The 18,200-nt window shown below is 37.4% G+C and overlaps 1 protein-coding gene across 1 annotated transcript in view; it reads right to left on the reverse strand.

Moving 5' to 3' along the window:
* Nucleotides 1-18,200, reverse strand: part of RAPGEF2 (Rap guanine nucleotide exchange factor 2) — a gene marked incomplete at both ends in the record, with an annotated part of 190,703 nt that overhangs the window by 10,948 nt on the left and 161,555 nt on the right. Inside the window, 10 exon segments of the mRNA XM_080620366.1 lie at nucleotides 1,049-1,201; nucleotides 2,953-3,138; nucleotides 3,950-4,173; nucleotides 5,210-5,233; nucleotides 5,858-5,981; nucleotides 6,067-6,278; nucleotides 7,859-8,242; nucleotides 8,476-8,716; nucleotides 13,161-13,318; nucleotides 17,223-17,469. Of these exon segments, the coding sequence (XP_080476492.1) occupies nucleotides 1,049-1,201; nucleotides 2,953-3,138; nucleotides 3,950-4,173; nucleotides 5,210-5,233; nucleotides 5,858-5,981; nucleotides 6,067-6,278; nucleotides 7,859-8,242; nucleotides 8,476-8,716; nucleotides 13,161-13,318; nucleotides 17,223-17,469 (1,953 nt within the window).

Genomic DNA, 18,200 nt, shown 5'->3' on the forward strand with positions numbered 1-18,200 from the left:
CTGCTCTCGTGAGACCTCACTTGGAGTATTGTGTGCAGTTCTGGTGTCCTCAACATAAAAAGGACATGGAAGTGTTGGAACAAGTCCAGAGGAGGGCCACGAGGATGATCAGGGGACTGCAGCACCTCACGTATGAAGACAGGCTGAGGAAGTTGGGGCTTTTGTTCAGCCTGGAGAAGAGAAGGCTGCGTGGAGACCTCAGAGCAGCCTTCCAGTATCTGAAAGGAGCCTACAAGGATGCTGGGGACGGACTCTTCATCAGGGACTGTAGTGACAGGACAAGGGGTAACGGATTCAAACTTAAACAGGGGAAGTTTAGATTGGATATAAGGAAGAAATTCTTTACTGAGAGGGTGGTGAGGCACTGGAATGGGTTGCCCAGGGAAGCTGTGAATGCTTCATTCCTGGCAGTGTTCAAGGCCAGGTTGGATATAGCCTTGGGTGACATGGTTTAGTGTGAGGTGCCCTTGCCCACGGCAGGAGGGTTGGAACTAGATGATCTTAAGGTCCTTTCCAACCCTAACTATTCTATGATTCTAAATATCCAGTGTTTGAATAATGAGGCTGCTAGTACAATGTTGTGTATTAGTTATTGGAATCCTGAATATCTTAAACCTGCCTATCATATACAGGTCACATCCCATCCAGATGCATGACACAGCAAATAATTCCTCTAATAGGCTAGTATGCTGTACAAAGATTTTCAGTCCACCCATCCTTCCACTGGCAGGAAATACTGATGATGGGGATATTTTTGTCAGAAGCAGCTGCAGTGGGAGTGACCTTCTCCATCAAATCCTGTATTAGATCAGGCTTTCATGGCATTTGTTAACCAGAGAGCTTTCAGGTATCCCTGAAATCAGGTTCCTACGTATTCTTTCACGTATCCCACTCTGCACTAAACGTTCCGTACTGTCACTGAACACATGTGACAAAAATAGGAGCGGCAGCAATAATTTATCCTGAGCGTCCAAATGCTTTCTCAGAAGTTTCCAAAGTCTATGAGCTTCAACAGGAAACAGAATGAGAAATATTGAATGCTTAATACCTTTCCTTGGAGAGCTCTGTGGTGAAGTGGGAGGTGAAGACAGCTGTGAAGATGCACTTGAGACTGTGTCTTCAGATTGTTTCTTGTGACGATCCAAACTTCCTTCTTCAGATAACGAAAGAATTTTCTTTAAAGCTTGCGGGGAGTTAATGCCTTTAAATAGAATTAATGTAGGTAGATATGAAGTCCAGTAGAAATACATCTTTTTGTTTCACAATGCATTTATAGAGCAGACAGCACACAGGAAAAGAAATCATTTTTCTTTTCCTGGATATTTGTGAGTTTCTGACACCAGATTAAATGAAGCAAAATGTTTAAACCTATTCCTGGTTTAATATAGTAATTTATAGTGCTGCATTATTAATGCAGCTGGTCTTTCATTCTGGCCACCCGAAAGAGATACTTTGTCAGAGAAAACACAATGCAGATTTGGTGTTGCAGGATGCTGCCTATATAATTACACAAAACAAGGATATGCATAGTAACAGTTACTGAGAAACTTGAACTAAATTATGTTGACTACAAACACACACAAATCTCATTGTTTAGTGAAGGTTTACATAGTAAGAATTGAAACTGTTCTCTTGTTTCTTTTCTATTCAGAGTAGCCTAGAAGGTCAAAGAAAGATGGAAAGAAGATTCATAAGACCAGGTTTACAAAACAAGGCCATCCTGCAGCTGCCCTTCTGCCTTCCATTTTTGAGAACTATCTCTGCACCAGCTTATTTTTGGAAACTAAAGAGTAAAAACATCCTAAAGATGACGTATGATGTAGAGATCTAGGGCATCAAGAACTGTTTTTCCTCAGGCAACATTTATCCATTTTTCTCTTTCCTTCCCCTCAAAAATTCACCCTGGGACAGTCTTTAGAGTGAAGATGGAGCTTCCCTGACAGTTTTTGTGGTACAGGTTATTTTCAGGAATTCTACAGAATTTATCTTTGATCTGCTGGATCAGAATCCTGCTAGCAATAATTTACAGCTGCTTCATCAACATAACCTAGCAGTTTTCTAAAACATTCCCACAATGAGTAATAACAAAGTCTATGGAGGTTCAAACTCCTCTTAAGATTAAAGTTTAATGTTAAAATCAACAAGAGCTAGACGAATATTGAATTGTTTCTTACTTATTTTGCTGCTTCTAATGTTTCACTAGCAGCCTAAGCAGAGCACAAGTAAAACTAACAAAAAGGGAAATCAGAATTAAGCTTTTCTGAAATCACCACCATTCTGAAATTACCTTACCAACTGGAAGGGCCACTTATGCTACATATACTTATTAGGAATATTACCATACTGCAAGTGATATGTAAGAAGTTCTTTAATAATGCATTTATGCTATGTACACATGCTGGGACAGATTTGGAAATCAGATTAGAAGAAATTCCTATAGTCCAGTACCTATGAGTGAGATACAGGTAGCAATGACCGAATAACAACAATAAAAAAAGCACTAGGGAGCAGAAGACAAAGGGACAATTCTCAACGTGAATCTTCAGGCCTACCAATTTCAGCAAGCTTGAATTTCACATTAAACGTTTAGCTTCTGAAAGAAACACCAAAACTTCTGACACATCTCAGATGGACCACTCAAAAGCTCCAATTCACTAATCCCTTTGGAAAAGTTAAGCAAAATCCCAGGGTAGGCAGTCAGAAACATTCACTTTCCAGCTGCTAGTAATGGGTAAATACTTACACTGATTAAACTGACAGTGTGCTTTCCTCAATTTCTTTTTTTCCATTTTTAGAGAAAAGAACTAAGCATACACACTGCATGAAGTGGCATAACCTGCTTATAAAACTACCAGAAATAAATGTCTGAATCTTATTTGATTCAAAAGGCCTCTCTGACATAAACAAACAAACTTCAGAGTATTAAACCGAATGCTTCATTGTTCCACTTACCGAATGGTGGGAGGTCTTTGACTGGCACTTTCTTGCGGGAAGGATAGAGAGATACAGCAGGGACCTGCAATGCTTGGTTTACTTTATGTTGCTGCTGTTGCTGCACTTTCTGCTGGATGCCTGCCCGGGGAGCCACTGGTGATGTTTCAGATTTTCCAGATCGCTTGTCTCCTGTGTTCTTCGGCACTTGGCAAGAAATGGGAGAAAGTGCAGAATGAATAGCAGTTAAAATATTGTGGGAGTTTCAATCTGAGCAGTGTAAAGCCCTCAACTAATAATTAAAAGGTGCTTAAATTGCACAGTTAATGCAGTAGGACAGCTTTACAGAGAAAAGATGAAGAGGGAAAGAGGGGGAGATTTAAATCCTTTCCCTCTTAATGTTCATATTTTAAATATGTACATTATCAAATGTATTTAACTCTCTTTCTCAGAATAAAACTCTCATAAATGACTATTGTTATAGTTACCAAAAGCATGACTGGAAGTTATACCGGGCTATCATAAGGACTCCAATTACTATTTTTTGCTACCCTGAAGGAAGAGAAGGGCATAAGATACAGCATTCCCTCAATCAAAATGAAACCAATATCCCATATAAGGTCCCTCTCTTGCTGCAGCCAGCTGCAGCCCTTCAGGTGTTTCTGAAACACCTGGATGTAAAGAAATCCCCTGTTCCCTCCCAAGGCCAAGATATCCTGGATAACCAGCTGTATTCACACCAATAGCCTGGGTACATCAGAACTGTGTGGGTCTTCCATACCCTCTGTATGAAAAATCTAAAGAACCCTTTTGCATTTCGTCATGACATCATCTGAAAGCCTTATCTCCTATATAAATGCTACGCCTCTGTATTATTAATCTGCAAGATGATTTCCTTAAGATTCAGAGATGTTTAGTACTTCAAAATAACTAGACACATCATTTGCTACCTCATTGTCTACTTACTGTTCCCAATTACTTCCTTAGAGAAGAATACGTAACAAATGACAATGCTCACATGTGTTGGTGGCTGGCTCACACTGCAGAGACAGTGTCTGGAGGCTCTCTTCGTCCATTTCCAGATCCAAGTTCGAGAGATACTGCTTTACTTTCCGGGCCATCTGAGCATCCTCATACAGTTTTTTAGCATTAAGGAAGGAGCTGCGACGGACCCGCTTTTTATGACCCCCCGTTTGTGCGACATCCAGCACAGCTGCATTCGTACTGCCCTGGCTGAGAGATCTGCAGTGAAGGGGTGCAGGAGGGAGAGAAAAGAGGGGAAAAGTATGACTTAGTCCAACACAGTATCACTTGGTAAGCATGAAACGTGCAAAAGATTGCATGAATGTCAGTCTATGGTCAAAGCTTACATGCCTCATTCCAGTAAGTCAAACAGCTATAACAGATAGAAAGATGAGGGTCAGGAATTTTACTTGGTTACAGGCACTATTTTAATTACACAAATATTTTAACCTATTCTGCTCCAACTAGGCAATATCACTTCACACATCTAGAAAAGCATTCCAGCTAGCTCTCTCACGTAAGCCAGCTACTGAGAAGATTGGAGCATTAGAAAAAGCTCATGCAGAAAGACAATGCTGACAGAACACTATAGCTGAGATTTGAATTTCAATACATATACAGAAGGCATTTTGAAAACTCTCTAAATACTTTTAAAATCAGACTGTATACAAAATATGCAGCCCAGTTTTACAGAACTTCCTTGTGACTTGCTAGATTGAAGGCAGCTTTTTGTTAAATAAAACGATCAGCTAGTTTATGATGAAACAAATGTCATGCACATTTCAATGTATGTACACCTATATGAAAGCTATGCATTGCTCCTGAATTGTTAAGAGTAAAAACGATGGGTGAATTGTAACTTGAAAATAAGTTAATTTAGCAGCTACTGTAAGTTTTAACTTTTGTATTTGTGACAGTTGCTTATTGGGGATAAGAAAGTTTAAAAGCAATTTTCAGCTGTTGTAACCTTGCCATTTTACAATTTCTCTTTTACCAAAAGTCACTTCCTTTGGGAATTTAATCTGGAGGTGTGGAAGGAGAGCACCCCGCTCCTACCTACAATCACTTATAATTTACAATGTTTGTTTTTTAACATCAAAAGCAAAAGCACTCCTGGATGAAAATGTATTGTCAGTAAAAAAGGGTTAACAAAAGAAAAAATATCAAAGCACCAGCAAATTAGGTAGCAAGTAGGAAACAATGCAAATGGTAAGGGAAGAATGAATGTCTGTGCACGTTGTCTCCAACCACTTACCCCAAACTCCTCCATTTCTTCTTCCTGCAAGTGAGAGCCAGGAAGAGTAAAGCATGGGTTTAAGAAGAGACAGAGAAAGATCACAAGCTCAGAAAGAAAAAGACCAGATCTCAGGACAAGCAGCTCTGGAAGCCCACAGATATTGAAAAGAGCATTGATTTGGGCATACAGTCAGATATTACAAACTCTTCCAGCTCAAATTAAGAAAAAGAGTATGCAATAAGCTGGTCTAACATGAAGCCAAAGAGCATTCACTCCCACGTTTTCTAACACTACTAGCTGACACTGTTTCAGATACATTCCCACTTCTACTAAAGCCTTATGGCTGGCACACATCAATGTTAACATTTCAAACGGATTAATACGTAGCCTTCAAGACAGTATCTTCCCCTCCTTCCCACTAATAGAATTTCATTTTTATGGAGTAACTGGCAGCTAAGGAATAATATAAAACATCTTAATATACATTGATAAACACAAAATGTAATTATTTCTCCAGTTTCAGAACACCACATAATTTCAGTAAATTGTTTACAATAAGCAAAACAACTCATGCGGCTCCAGTACAACAAGGGACACTTGAAAAGCACCTCTTGTTGATACCTAGCCTTCTCTCAGTTTGGAAAAGCTCTAATGAATCCCACTTACCTCGTTCTAAACATTAAAGCAGGATCCATGTTCACAGACGCCATACGACCGACATGGCGTATCTCCTTCGCAATCATTCTCAGCTTCTCAAAATTGACCAAGCCCTCCACTTTTGAATCATTTCCTACAATCAACAATTATCAACATCAGTTATCAGGTAGCAAAGCTAGTTAGTTAGCTGGTAAAAGATGACGTACTTGTGCATTTACCTTCATGAAGGAATGTAAGGTCTTTTTTGATAACAGGAAACAGGGGGATAATGGGGGGCTGTAGGTTTTGGCTGTTAAGGACATTACGATATTTTGCCATATTCCTAGATGGATCAAACAAGTCCTGTAGATCTTGAAACAGTTTTTCATACTTGCTTGGAAGCTTTTCCCAAGTAGTTCGGAGCCTCGCAACTGGTGCCAAATTCAGGCCACTTGAAACAAACAAACAATGCAAAAAAGTTCAACAATTGAAAGAAACAACAACAAAAAATACATAGAAAATAACATGCTAAATTTTGTATGGGATAAATACCATATAGCCAGAATAGCATAGCAGAACAATGTCAATAAAGGAACAGAAAGTGAAAACTTCCTTTTGCCAGCATGCATTATGGAACAGTGAAGATTATTTTTATAAAAGCTAGCAATACTGGAGATACCTGTATGGATGAGTGACTATAGAGAGCATGTATTTACTCTTACTACTTTGGAACAGTGTTTTAAATTGATAATGATATCATAATCTAGGAGCACCTCAGGATCACCACTTATTTCCAAATTACCAGACTGAAAGAAAAAACATCTTCCACCTACGTGATATTTAGGTGGTGATAGTACAGTGATCCACCTTCTTGCTGCAATAATCCACCTGACTTTGTTGTGTCTAGATCAAATTGTTATAACAGATTCTATATATCTGAGGTTATTTTGAAGCTGTAGCTGGTACAACTTCCCCGCCACCACCTTTCATGGCATTGCCTGTATTGCTATTCATTTCTACCTATGGGAAAGTTTGGCTTCTAGAATCTTTCCCTCACATTTTTCCTAGCAGGCAGGCTGCTTTTATTTATGAAATAACAGAGCTAAATCTTGAGATTTTCATGTCTCAAAGAGACTGACTGATTATCAGCATAGTTCCTTGACTTTGGAACCTGACACTTTTGATTGAATGGATCAAAACTAGAGGTCTTTAGAAAAAAATAATCACATTCAATCTGCTGATTAAATGTGACACAGGCTTATATGAGAGACAGTGATACAATTGTCATTTTAATGCAACTTACTCAAGCTTTTTCATAAGAAACAATATTTAGTGGTGTGTTTTGAGGTGGTGTTTGGTTGATTTTGTTTTTTTGTTAGGTTCTTTCTGCCTAATTTAGAAGGCTCTTAAAGGAAATGTGAATGCTTTAAAAAATGTGCATAAACACACATTATCCTCCTTTTCATTCCAAAACTAAGAAAGGTTTTCTGCCTGCAATTGGCAGTGCTTTTTTTTATTCTTACTAAAAGAGCTTTATTTACAGCTTATTATATGGCATCATAATCTGCTACTATCAGAGTTCCATCCAAGAAACTGTTGATACAAAGAAAACCAAGGTCAACATATCATAGCTCAATAATTCAAGATACTGGGAACTATGTAGAAAATGATGAGCTCTCTTTAGGAAATTAACCCACTCATATATGACGATGTTAGAATTTTTCTTCATATAACTGCTGTTTCTTTTGATCTTTAAATAAGTGCAGTAGTTTCTCTAATGTCATGTTCACCAATGACTCTTGCTTCACCGTCTTCAGCAGTAAGTACATAACAGTAGCATTCCAAATAATATTTCAGCAAACATTTTGATGTCAAGATCAGATTACTGGTAAATGCCATCTTTATTGGATTGCCAAGTGTTGATGTTAGCAGTATCAATAGATTTACTCTGTTAAATACACTTTTTGGTTTAGACTGACATAAATAAGACTTTGCTTTTCACTCAGAAGTAAAGTTATTAAGGGGCAATACCTAATGATGGCAAACATCGAGTTGAAGTTCTTGCATTCTCTGCAGTGTAGTGCTATCTTAATGAAATGCTTAATGATCTTCATCCTTTTCAGCTGGTTGGTTTCTCTTAGAATCTCAGAAGCTACCCAGAATGTTTCTTGATTTATCACCTCTTCAAACTTTTTTAGATTAGTGCAACCTGTTTTTGATTTCAGTTTAAACAAGTCATCTATGTATTCCGTGGGTTCAATATTACGGAATAGCTCAAAGTTTCTCATGGACAGTTGGGTAGCCACCTCAACAGTACTGAGCTGTAGTAGGGAAATTTGACTTTCCCTTAGTAACTCTTGAGCATCTTCATCTGAACAAAGAGTTTCTGTTTCCATGTTGTTCTTCAAGTAATACCTGTAAAAACAGAATTCAAAAAGATGCTAAATATGATATACTCAAATACTAGTGAAAGTCACAGTAATGATCAAGTTGGAATCACAGAATAAATGGAATTTCACTGTGCAAGAAGTTGCATGAAGATCAATTTCTTGTAACAGAATGTTAATAATTACATAACATTTCTATTAATGGAATTTTGACTTAATAAACTGGCATCATCATCTTGAGCTCACAGTCTCCAGTCCCACCTGCCACTCAGTTGTATCCTGTCAGCAAGCTTGGACAACTGATCCGGAAGCCTCCTTTGCTTGATTACACCCTCAGGTGTGACAGAAACTTCGCATAGTGAATACGCATCAGGGGTTGCAGTGAGAGCAAATTCCCTGATAGCCTGGATGACCACTTCTTTTGCTGTTGTGTCTTTACTGATCATGATGTAGCGACTTTGCTGATCTGCCTTGAAAACCCTCAGAACTTGATCTGGCAAGTCTGGGAAAAAAATTACATTCAAGGTATGCAGTTTAGTAAAGCACAAAGGAAAAAAAGGTTGTTACAAGAAGAAGCAACAGTATCAGTTACATTGAGTCTAGTTCAGTCTAATTACTAGTGCTATCAGTTTTTACTTCGGTGTCATTGTTTCACATTGTTTCACATCTCTCCTTATAAAACACCTTTTTCGATTAACTGGGGTTTTTTAAGTAAAGACTAGTTCTATTAACAAACAGGAAAAGAAAATAGGCTATTGATGGGGCAAAACAAAAATATGTTAATGTTTACAAAGTATGGACAGAAAAACTCATGAGTACTCTGATTTTCACACATATTGAGTCCTGGTAAATTCCATTTAAGTCTGAGGAAAATCAAGGACTCTACCCTATAGACTGACATGTAAGAACCTTAAGCAAATTAGGTGATAGGAGTGTCAATCTTCCTAAGGGTGTTCTTAAGACAATAGACTCATTTGCCTAAATCTGACACTCAACCATTGTGCCACATACAAAGGGGAAGGCATGTACATGTAAGTAGCTAGAAATGTGCATGTATAATGGCCAGCATGCATGTATACACAGATAAACTGCAACAGTATTACTTCATGCAAGCATTTAATCATCAAAAATATTCTATCCTTGATACACTTTTATTATTATGATTTCAATGTAAGTAACAGACTGAAAACTTGCTCTTTATTTCTCCAAGTGTCTGATGACAAGAAACTTTCAGTGAACACCCACCTACAAGGCAGCTGCTTTTAGGAAATCTGGGAAATTAACAGCCTAACTCTACCTGTTGGATTTGGCATTTCCATAAGCGATAACGAAATACCAAATCCACATATATTTTGATATTTCCATTAATGTATGGAAATCAAGACCCATTAACCAACTGAAGTTGATTGTTATAGTTGTATTATTTAATAATAAATACATAGAGCTAAAATTGTACAGCTACCCACCACTGGATTTTTTACTGTAAGGTATTTTTAACTGACAAATACTTTCAATTAATTCAATTTCTTCACTCTGTTACAAATAACCTTTTCTAGTTTTGTGTGGCATGACATCTAGCCATTATTCTTTCTTTAATAAATATATTTTGAAAAAATATTTCCTTTTTTTTTAGATCATAAAGGTCATACAAACAAGAAAATAGAGAAGAACAGAAAGTCTTCTGAATCTACAGCCAAAGAATTATCATTCTGAAAAAAATCACTGAAAAAACAATGAAAACATGCTGTCTGATACAACCACAGTCTTTTCTTACAAGACCTGACTGTGCATACCATGTATTCAAGTTACTACAGAAAATCTATTCAGAAACAGATATCTTGTGGCAAAAGAACAAAAATTAGCGTCTTCCCACTGCTGCTGCATGTCTCCAAAATAATCATTTGGAAAGCATTAAAATTAATCTCTCAGATAGGAATTGATTTACATGCCACAACGGCTGCTTAAGTTTAAATATATTAGTTTACACATTTCACACAACTAAGCCTGTAACTTTTAAGCTTACAGTAGTATTTTTGCAGCTTGAGAAGCACTAATACTGAAACACATTAGAATGACATTGATGATTACATCATCAGCTACAGATAAGAGGTATCAATACAGGCCAGTTTTTAGTCTTTTTGTAAGTTTTTGAGTCAAATGTACAAATAGCTTATAACCAGCAAGCTAATTTTGCCTTTTATCACCACCTCTACATTGACGCATCTTCCTTCAGTAATTAGTTGAAGAGGGATACAAAGCAGCACCTGAAATAATTCCTACATTCTTTGACATCTTGAAGAAGGCAGACTCCAAAGACACAGCCTTTCAGAGATGTTAATAAAAACCAGAGAAACTACTCTCCAGTGGTCTCTTATTGCCTCTTGCCCTTACCAAAATACTTGCCACTCAAAGAAATGCTATGAAGGTGGGAAGCTACTGTAAACAATACCAAGGTGAGAACTTGCTTAACGCTCCCAAGAAAGAAGTGCTTTGTGTAAGGAGAAAATAACCTGCTCTGCTGGATCACTGAAGTCAGCATGAAGAAACGCAGAGAACAGCAAATAGAAAAGTATTATCTTTGCGCTATATTTTACCATCCAATTTCTCAGGCTGCATACCTATCAAAGCTGGTAGCAAAAGCATTATAGAGAACACAGAGAAGTCTGCTAGCAATTGAAATGATTACAGCTATAGCAATGGTAGCAAGAAATTCAGCACAATAATTCTAAAATAAAGCAGCACTTTAGAACTGTAATCACCTCCCTTCACTACTTTTCAAAGAAGGAAACTGGAGTGGCAGGCTGAATAATGCAATGCTGTATCATAAGCATCTAGTCCCTCAGAAAGCTTGTGTGGTGAAGAAAAACCAAAAAAAGTAACAGTGACAGGCTGCTCATCATTACTCTATTATTTTGACTTCCAATCGAACAGCAAAGACAGCACAAGAGAAATCAAACTGCTATTGACTTTTTGAGCATTTAAAAATAAACCTTAAAAAGTATATTTGAAAAAGCCTGAGCAAATCAGAAGAGAAACTAAAAAGACTTTTTGCATATTTTAAGCTGTTTTTATTTTCTCCTCATAAAATACCCTTCCAAAATACCAAGTTGTATTTTCTGTCCTGAGGGATATTCCCCAAAGCCTCAAAGGACAGCTGTTATACCACTTCTCCCTTTCTTCTCCAGTGCATTCAATTTCTTACGAGCTGCCTCCATCTTTAATTTAGACCAAAGTAATAAAAGAAATTAAAATTGAAGGCTTTAATTGTTTTCCAGGTCGTAAAGTATACAAAGTTGAATATGTAATTCAACTCTTCTATCTACAATGCAACCATCCCTAAGGCACGTTAAGGTATATGTCTTTTATTTTAGTCCTGCTTTCCCCTCCTTAAGGAAAAATTATACTTGTGAATTGCTTTAAAAATATTCAGTGTGTGGAAATTTGCCAAATTTTAAGCAAAATTAAAAAAATCAAACTTTTTTTTTAAATGATAAAGCTCGAATTACTTAATACATTTTCTATAAAGACAATGTGAAAGCAGCTATTAACACTGGAGCAACAGCATTACACCATTATTTATCTCCTTTCCTCAAAGCAAACAGTAGAACATCATTCATTTATTAAATTTATCCAAACTCCATCTGTGACTGAAGGATCTTCAGACCATAATGGCTTTCCTTATCAATTAATGGAGTTTGTTCAAGCTGTGGGAGACAGTGATGCACACAGCTCTGGAAATTAGCTGTAGTGTTGTACTCAGCATTAGGGGTACATTAATTACCTAGAACTGTCTGGTCTAGGTAAATGGCAAGCTGGAGAAAAGAATCTTCACTCATTAATAGCTAAAGTGATGATGAGAAGTTAGACTCTCTCAGGATCAGTCTTAGGCACTAGTACAAAAATCATACACCACCTTCTTGTAGTGTTCTCTAGCCCTAAAATAACGGAGGTGATACTCAGCATCACAGTTTCGAGAATGATGATTGCACGTATTGTATGTATGGCTTGTATGTAGGCTGATGTTTAAGCACTGTCACTTTAGGTAAGGTTTGAAATCCCTCAGGCTCAGGAGGGCACTAAATTTTCAGCTCTACTTTTGAGAAATACTTTAAAGATTAGACTAAAATAGCCAAGTATCTGTACAGCTACCATCACCGTATCCTCCTCCAGCAGCTACATTTTAACAGCAAAGATTTGGATACTTAACTCAGAGGTTTCCCACTAAGAACCTTCCTGCAGTCAGATAAAAGCCCAAATCCTAACCCCACCAGGATCTTCAGCTAAATCCTTCTTAAAAGATAACACTCTCAAGTTTCTTGAATTCTCCCCCCTTTTTCTCCATCACTCTCCCCCCATGCTTTGTTCTTGTCTGCTAAATGTGTTCATTTTTAATCCATTTCTGAATGGGATTTTAAATCACTTTATATAAAAAAAAAAAATCAGCATAAAGATGTAAGACAGGGTGACTAACAGGGAACTTTGAAACTCTGCCCCTTACAGATGTGGTACAAGATCATGTAAGTCTGTTCAGAAAAAGATTGAAATGCAGGTCCCAGTCCAGTGCCCTCTTGCTTTACTGTAAGCTAACAATCTACTGCGCTATTTGAAAATACTGCAGTCTTGCAAAGACTGATCTATCAGGGAAATTATAAAATACCAAGCAAAGCAAGTTTTATGGCCAAGAGTATTCCATCAGTAAGAGGCACTCTGTATACAACATATTTAAATAATAGACGTCTAATATATTTGCGTAAAGTATATTGGAGCAAATGCAATAAACCCTAATGCATTAGTATCTATCTGGCTAATCAGGGGGTTACAACATACAGTTAATAAAAACTCACATGCATCTGCAGACTCTGGAAGTCCATAAAGAAAAACCAAAACTATGAGATCAATGAAAGGAAATTATAAGGTCAAGGGCAACAACAGAAACAGATCTTTACCTGGAGTAGTATTGAAGTCTAAGATGCGGTGATGAGACTGCAGTAGATCAGGATTACTGGATGACAGGGTTCCGCTGACAGGTAAAGCAGGAGGAATGTGCTTTGTTTGCCTCAGTCCCACAATGCTGTCATCTTGAGACTGGCCAATTCCAATGTCACTGTGTCCAGAAAGAAATACAGTCAGGATTTACAGACATCCAGAGCTTGGTCTATACTAGAGATGTAGGGACATCTATATCACTACATTTTCACACTTCCAATTATTAGTACAGTAATCACTATTTAGAAGTTAAAATTCTCCAGACAACAGTGCTTGCTGTCTCGCTTTGCCAGTAGCACCTGAATGTCCAAAGTGATGAGATCTGCCTGCTCACACTGCCAGAAGATCCTCATGCTCACCACTAAGCTCTGAGGAGCTGCTAGGCCCATTTTTTGACAATTACAAAGCGTACACTCCAAGCCATGTGAGTGATAAACACTTAAGTCCACTGGAAAAAGGTTCTTGGATTCATTCTCAATCAGCAGTTAAGTTGAATCTGAACATCTGTATTTTTGTACTTCCACATAAAGCACAAAATACTGTGACAAGCAGTGATGATCAACTCAGCACACAGCACTTTTATTTTAAGCCACAAGCAAATAAGTCTTCACTACAACTATAAGCATTCCCAGGAATTGATATCTTGTCTTTCAAGTAGGAACCATTCCACATGCAAAAAAAACCCAAGTAAACAAAACCTCCCAAAGCCCCTGAACCTCAAAGTGCTTTCTGGTGGCTCTAAACAACTTTCTTGCATATTTCATAAATGTGCCAGCACCAGAATTTTCTCTAAATTAAAACCAAATTAAGACAATGTGACCCTCCCCCTTATATTAATAGTTTCATTTGCATTATGTATTCCTCTCACTGTTTGTCAGTTTTATATGACCTTATCTCTATCCTGTGCATCATTACCAAGGCAGCTTCAGTAAAGTGGATCAACTGACAAATGCTAGTTTAAAACAGAAAGCAATGTTTCTAAAGTTCTTCTTGATTCCAAGCATTCTTATCCTAGATTGGAAAGTATTTATGTAACACTCACTTTACACTATTTTAAAAACTTAAATCAGAATCTGAGCAAGTTCTAACTTATGCAAACAAGAAATGAACCCCAAAAATTTCAGACACAAATAGCAACACTAGAAAACCTCAAGTCCCATAAGGGACTTGCCCCTGCTCTTAGGTAAAATGAGCCAGCAATGTGCCCTTGTGGCCAAGAAGGCCAGTGGCATCCTAGGGTGCATTAGAAAGGGTGTGGTCAGTAGGTCAAGAGAGGTTCTCCTTCCCCTCTACTCTGCCCTGGTGAGACCGCATCTGGAATATTGTGTCCAGTTCTGGGCCCCTCAGTTCAAGAAGGACAGGGACCTGCTGGAGAGAGTCCAGCGCAGGGCAACTAAGATGATTAAGGGAGTGGAGCATCTCCCTTATGAGGAGAGGCTGAGGGAGCTGGGTCTCTTTAGCTTGGAGAAGAGGAGGCTGAGGGGTGACCTCATCAGTGTTTACAAATATGTAAAGGGTGAGTGTCAGGATGATGGAGCTAGGCTTTTCTCAGTGATGTCCAGTGATAGGACAAGGGGTAATGGGTGTAAACTGGAGCATAAGAGGTTCCATGTGAACATCAGGAAAAACTTCTTTACTGTGAGAGTGACAGAGCACTGGAACACGCTGCCCAGGGGGGTTGTGGAGCCTCCTACGTTGGAAATATTCAAGGCCCGGCTGGACAAGTTCCTGTGTGATGTACTCTAGGTTACTCTGCTTTTGCAGGGGGGTTGGACTAGATGATCTTTTGAGGTCCCTTCCAACCCTCCGGATTCTGTGATTCTGTGATTATGCTGGTGACAGGAGATTATGGTTTAAAAGGAAAGGCATTTCCATTCCTTCCTGCATGCATTTGCCATGCAGGGAGATAGCATTAACTAAGAACTAAGTTTCCTGCAAAAGGACAGAAGAGATAACAGAGAGGCAGAGGTCACTGAATGCTTATTCCTTCAAAATGCAGTATACTGTGCACCCCACTGCAGGGCTGCAAAGAGAGAGGAGAGAGGGGGGCTGCTTCTTTGTTTGGGATGTGGCACTATAGACCAAGAACTCTGCTAGAGATGGAGGTGGAGGTTGTGTTTAATCCTTATTTGGAGCAACTGAGCCTATAGCCCACAAAACCACAATGCATTAGAAGAGTAAAGAATGAAGAGAGCTCAAGTGGAGTCTGTAACCAAAAGAACACTTCAAGAGCTGCCTCATAGCTGGTGGAGAGAACATTTCCCAGTAGATGCAGAGTAAATGGTGCTCTTTGCTCAGGTCAGGAAGTTACTTGACATTATTTGACTAAAAAGCAAGATTGAAGGAAGGCATTATATGTCCTGCTCAAACTGATTCACCTGATACTGATTTAGTGTCTCACAAAGAGACAAGCTCCATCTAAGAGTGACCTAATTCTAGTTTAAAGATTGGTTTTATGTGGATACATTCTGAAGGCACTGGAGACCCGCAGTACTCACATTCAAGAAAAGGTGGACAGTTTCATGAGTCAGCTAGCTTATGAAATGAAGTCTTTAAATTCCTACTTTAATTATGAGTAAATCAGCTTTTTTATCTGTCTTGATTTTTGGTATTTAAATACACATGAGAATAGGTGATACCCCTTAATATATGCAATACCATTAATTATTAGGAAAAACACGACAGAATTTTCTACACAATAGGGAAAAAAAGCATAAAGATGACAGTCTACATACAGCTACACATCTCTATGAAGAAACCATAGACACAAACAACTGAATGTCAACAAGCTTTGCAGACAAATTACTATACGTAACACATGAAGTAAAGCTAGCAAGAGGAGAAGAAAATAGGTCAAGTGTATTGTTTTTCTAAGTCTTACCCAAAGAGGTCCCTGCACAGAAAAAGTGCAAAAATGAAGGGAATCAAAGAAAAAAAAAAAAAGAAAACCAACAAGAGAATTTTATGCCAAAGCTGTGCACAGTGGTGAACAAAGCAAAAAAAATCACACCTAACAGTATGCATGTCCCATCAGAGGAACAAACATAAAACCAGTGAAATAAAACTTTCTAAAGACAAACAATACAAAGAGAAGATTTACATATTCTCCTCTACTGAAAGGTATCTCTGTCAATTTAAGAAATATCCATTACTTGGATATAATAATTCATATCCAATTTAACCTTTTTATTACTAGTATTCTATTTATAATGTTTCAGAACAGTATTGCTTTAGTTGGGAATACCTAACATTACCTAACATTAGTTAAACAAACTTTTTTTTAAAGTAATACCAGGAAAAAGTCCTAGATTTTCAGCACAAGTGTCTTTTAGTGAATTTACATAGAATAGATTTCTTCCTCAATGGGACATGAAAAAGAAACAGATTTACACATCAATTACCCTCTACAATTAACTTTTCCAATTGATGCCATCTGCCTTGGCCAAGAATCAGATTCCCATAAAATCATAAAACTCTTTCTTCTATTATTTTCAACAATCCTTACCAGAACGCGATTTCTAAAATGCGTTCATAGAATAAAAGATATCAGATACAATATTTAGCTTTCATTAAAAAAATACTCAAATCTATCAATGAATCCAAGTTAAACTTCAGTCTCCCTTATGGCAGTACACAAAATTCTGACAAATCACTGGAATGTGGATAAATTGAAATAATTTCTCCTATCAACCATTTGCAAGTAAACCTGCTTGCAGAGTTACTTTGAAATTAAGTGCTTGGGATGCTTTCAGACCCCTTAAAAGAAAACAGTAAATTACATTAAAAAGTATTTGTGTTATCACTTCATAAGAAGTAAAATATGTCCATACTGATGTCAGGAGCTGCATTATTAGTTGTCTATGATCATTTAAATAACCAGATTAGTATTTTCTAGTATATTTTTTTAGGTGCAAGAATGGTTTGCATTAATAAATTAAAAAGCATCATGACAAATTACAAGTATCATGTCAAATTATTAAAATTTAACACAAAGCACATTTAAGAGGAAATAGAAAACTCACTTGTAAGGTTTCTGAGGCAGAATACTGATTCGAGTCTTGTCAAGTATCTTCTTTAATTTATTTCTTCCCCCAACTGTGTTGGCTTTACTTTTCTTATTTACTTTTTCTAATCCTATTACCTGCTCCACATCAACAGCAAGGTCTGGGATGGAATAACGACTTGCTTTTTTAATGTCACCAATTTTAGGCAGGTGGGGAGCTCCATTTCTTTTTTCCTCTGACAACCGTGTTAAGAGTTCTTTAAAAACTACATAATACAGAAAAAGGGCAGAAAGAAGAACAAAAACGTAAAAGAAAGCTCTGCACAACAGACCAGTTCAATATTAAACATTAAAAAAAAAAAAAAATCAATTAGGATATTCTGTCAATTCAAGTATTAAATTAATTTAGATGCAAGACTTAAAAAAACATTTAAATTTTTAAAAGGACATTCATTTTCTGTAGTATGAATCAGTATATCAATAAATCAGCCCAGCCCAGAATAGAAATACACTAGATGACCACATGGTTGCATGGACAGTGCCAACAGAAGGACTGACTTTTCAAGCTAAGGATATTGGCTTCTGCAGAATAGTAGTACATGTAAAAAGAGCACACTAGATCAAAACAAGATAGGAAATGTTCTGTTTAAGGAGGCCTTAAACAGCTAACTAGCAACAAAATAAGTTATTAAGGACCAAAAGAAAAAAAAAATCAGAAATCAGAGGGGAAACTGCAATAGTCATAAGGAAAATATAAGGAAGTATGAGACTATTGAGACATCCTGCACGTTTGACAGGGCTGTTGTGTTCATTTGCCAGATATACAAAAAAACCTCTCAAGCTCCCCATAGCTTCATAGCAAAAAGGCATTTCTGAAGCAGAAATATCTGAGGAATTTGTGAAGTATTTCTTCTACTAAAACTTTTACCTTCAAGGAAGTGTTGATATATTTAAATAAATCATACAACACTCAGCTGGAGATCAAGCCTCCATATAT

Source organism: Psittacula echo (genome assembly GCF_963264785.1).
Source record: "Psittacula echo genome assembly, chromosome: 1".
Taxonomy (NCBI): Eukaryota; Metazoa; Chordata; class Aves; order Psittaciformes; family Psittacidae; genus Psittacula; species Psittacula echo.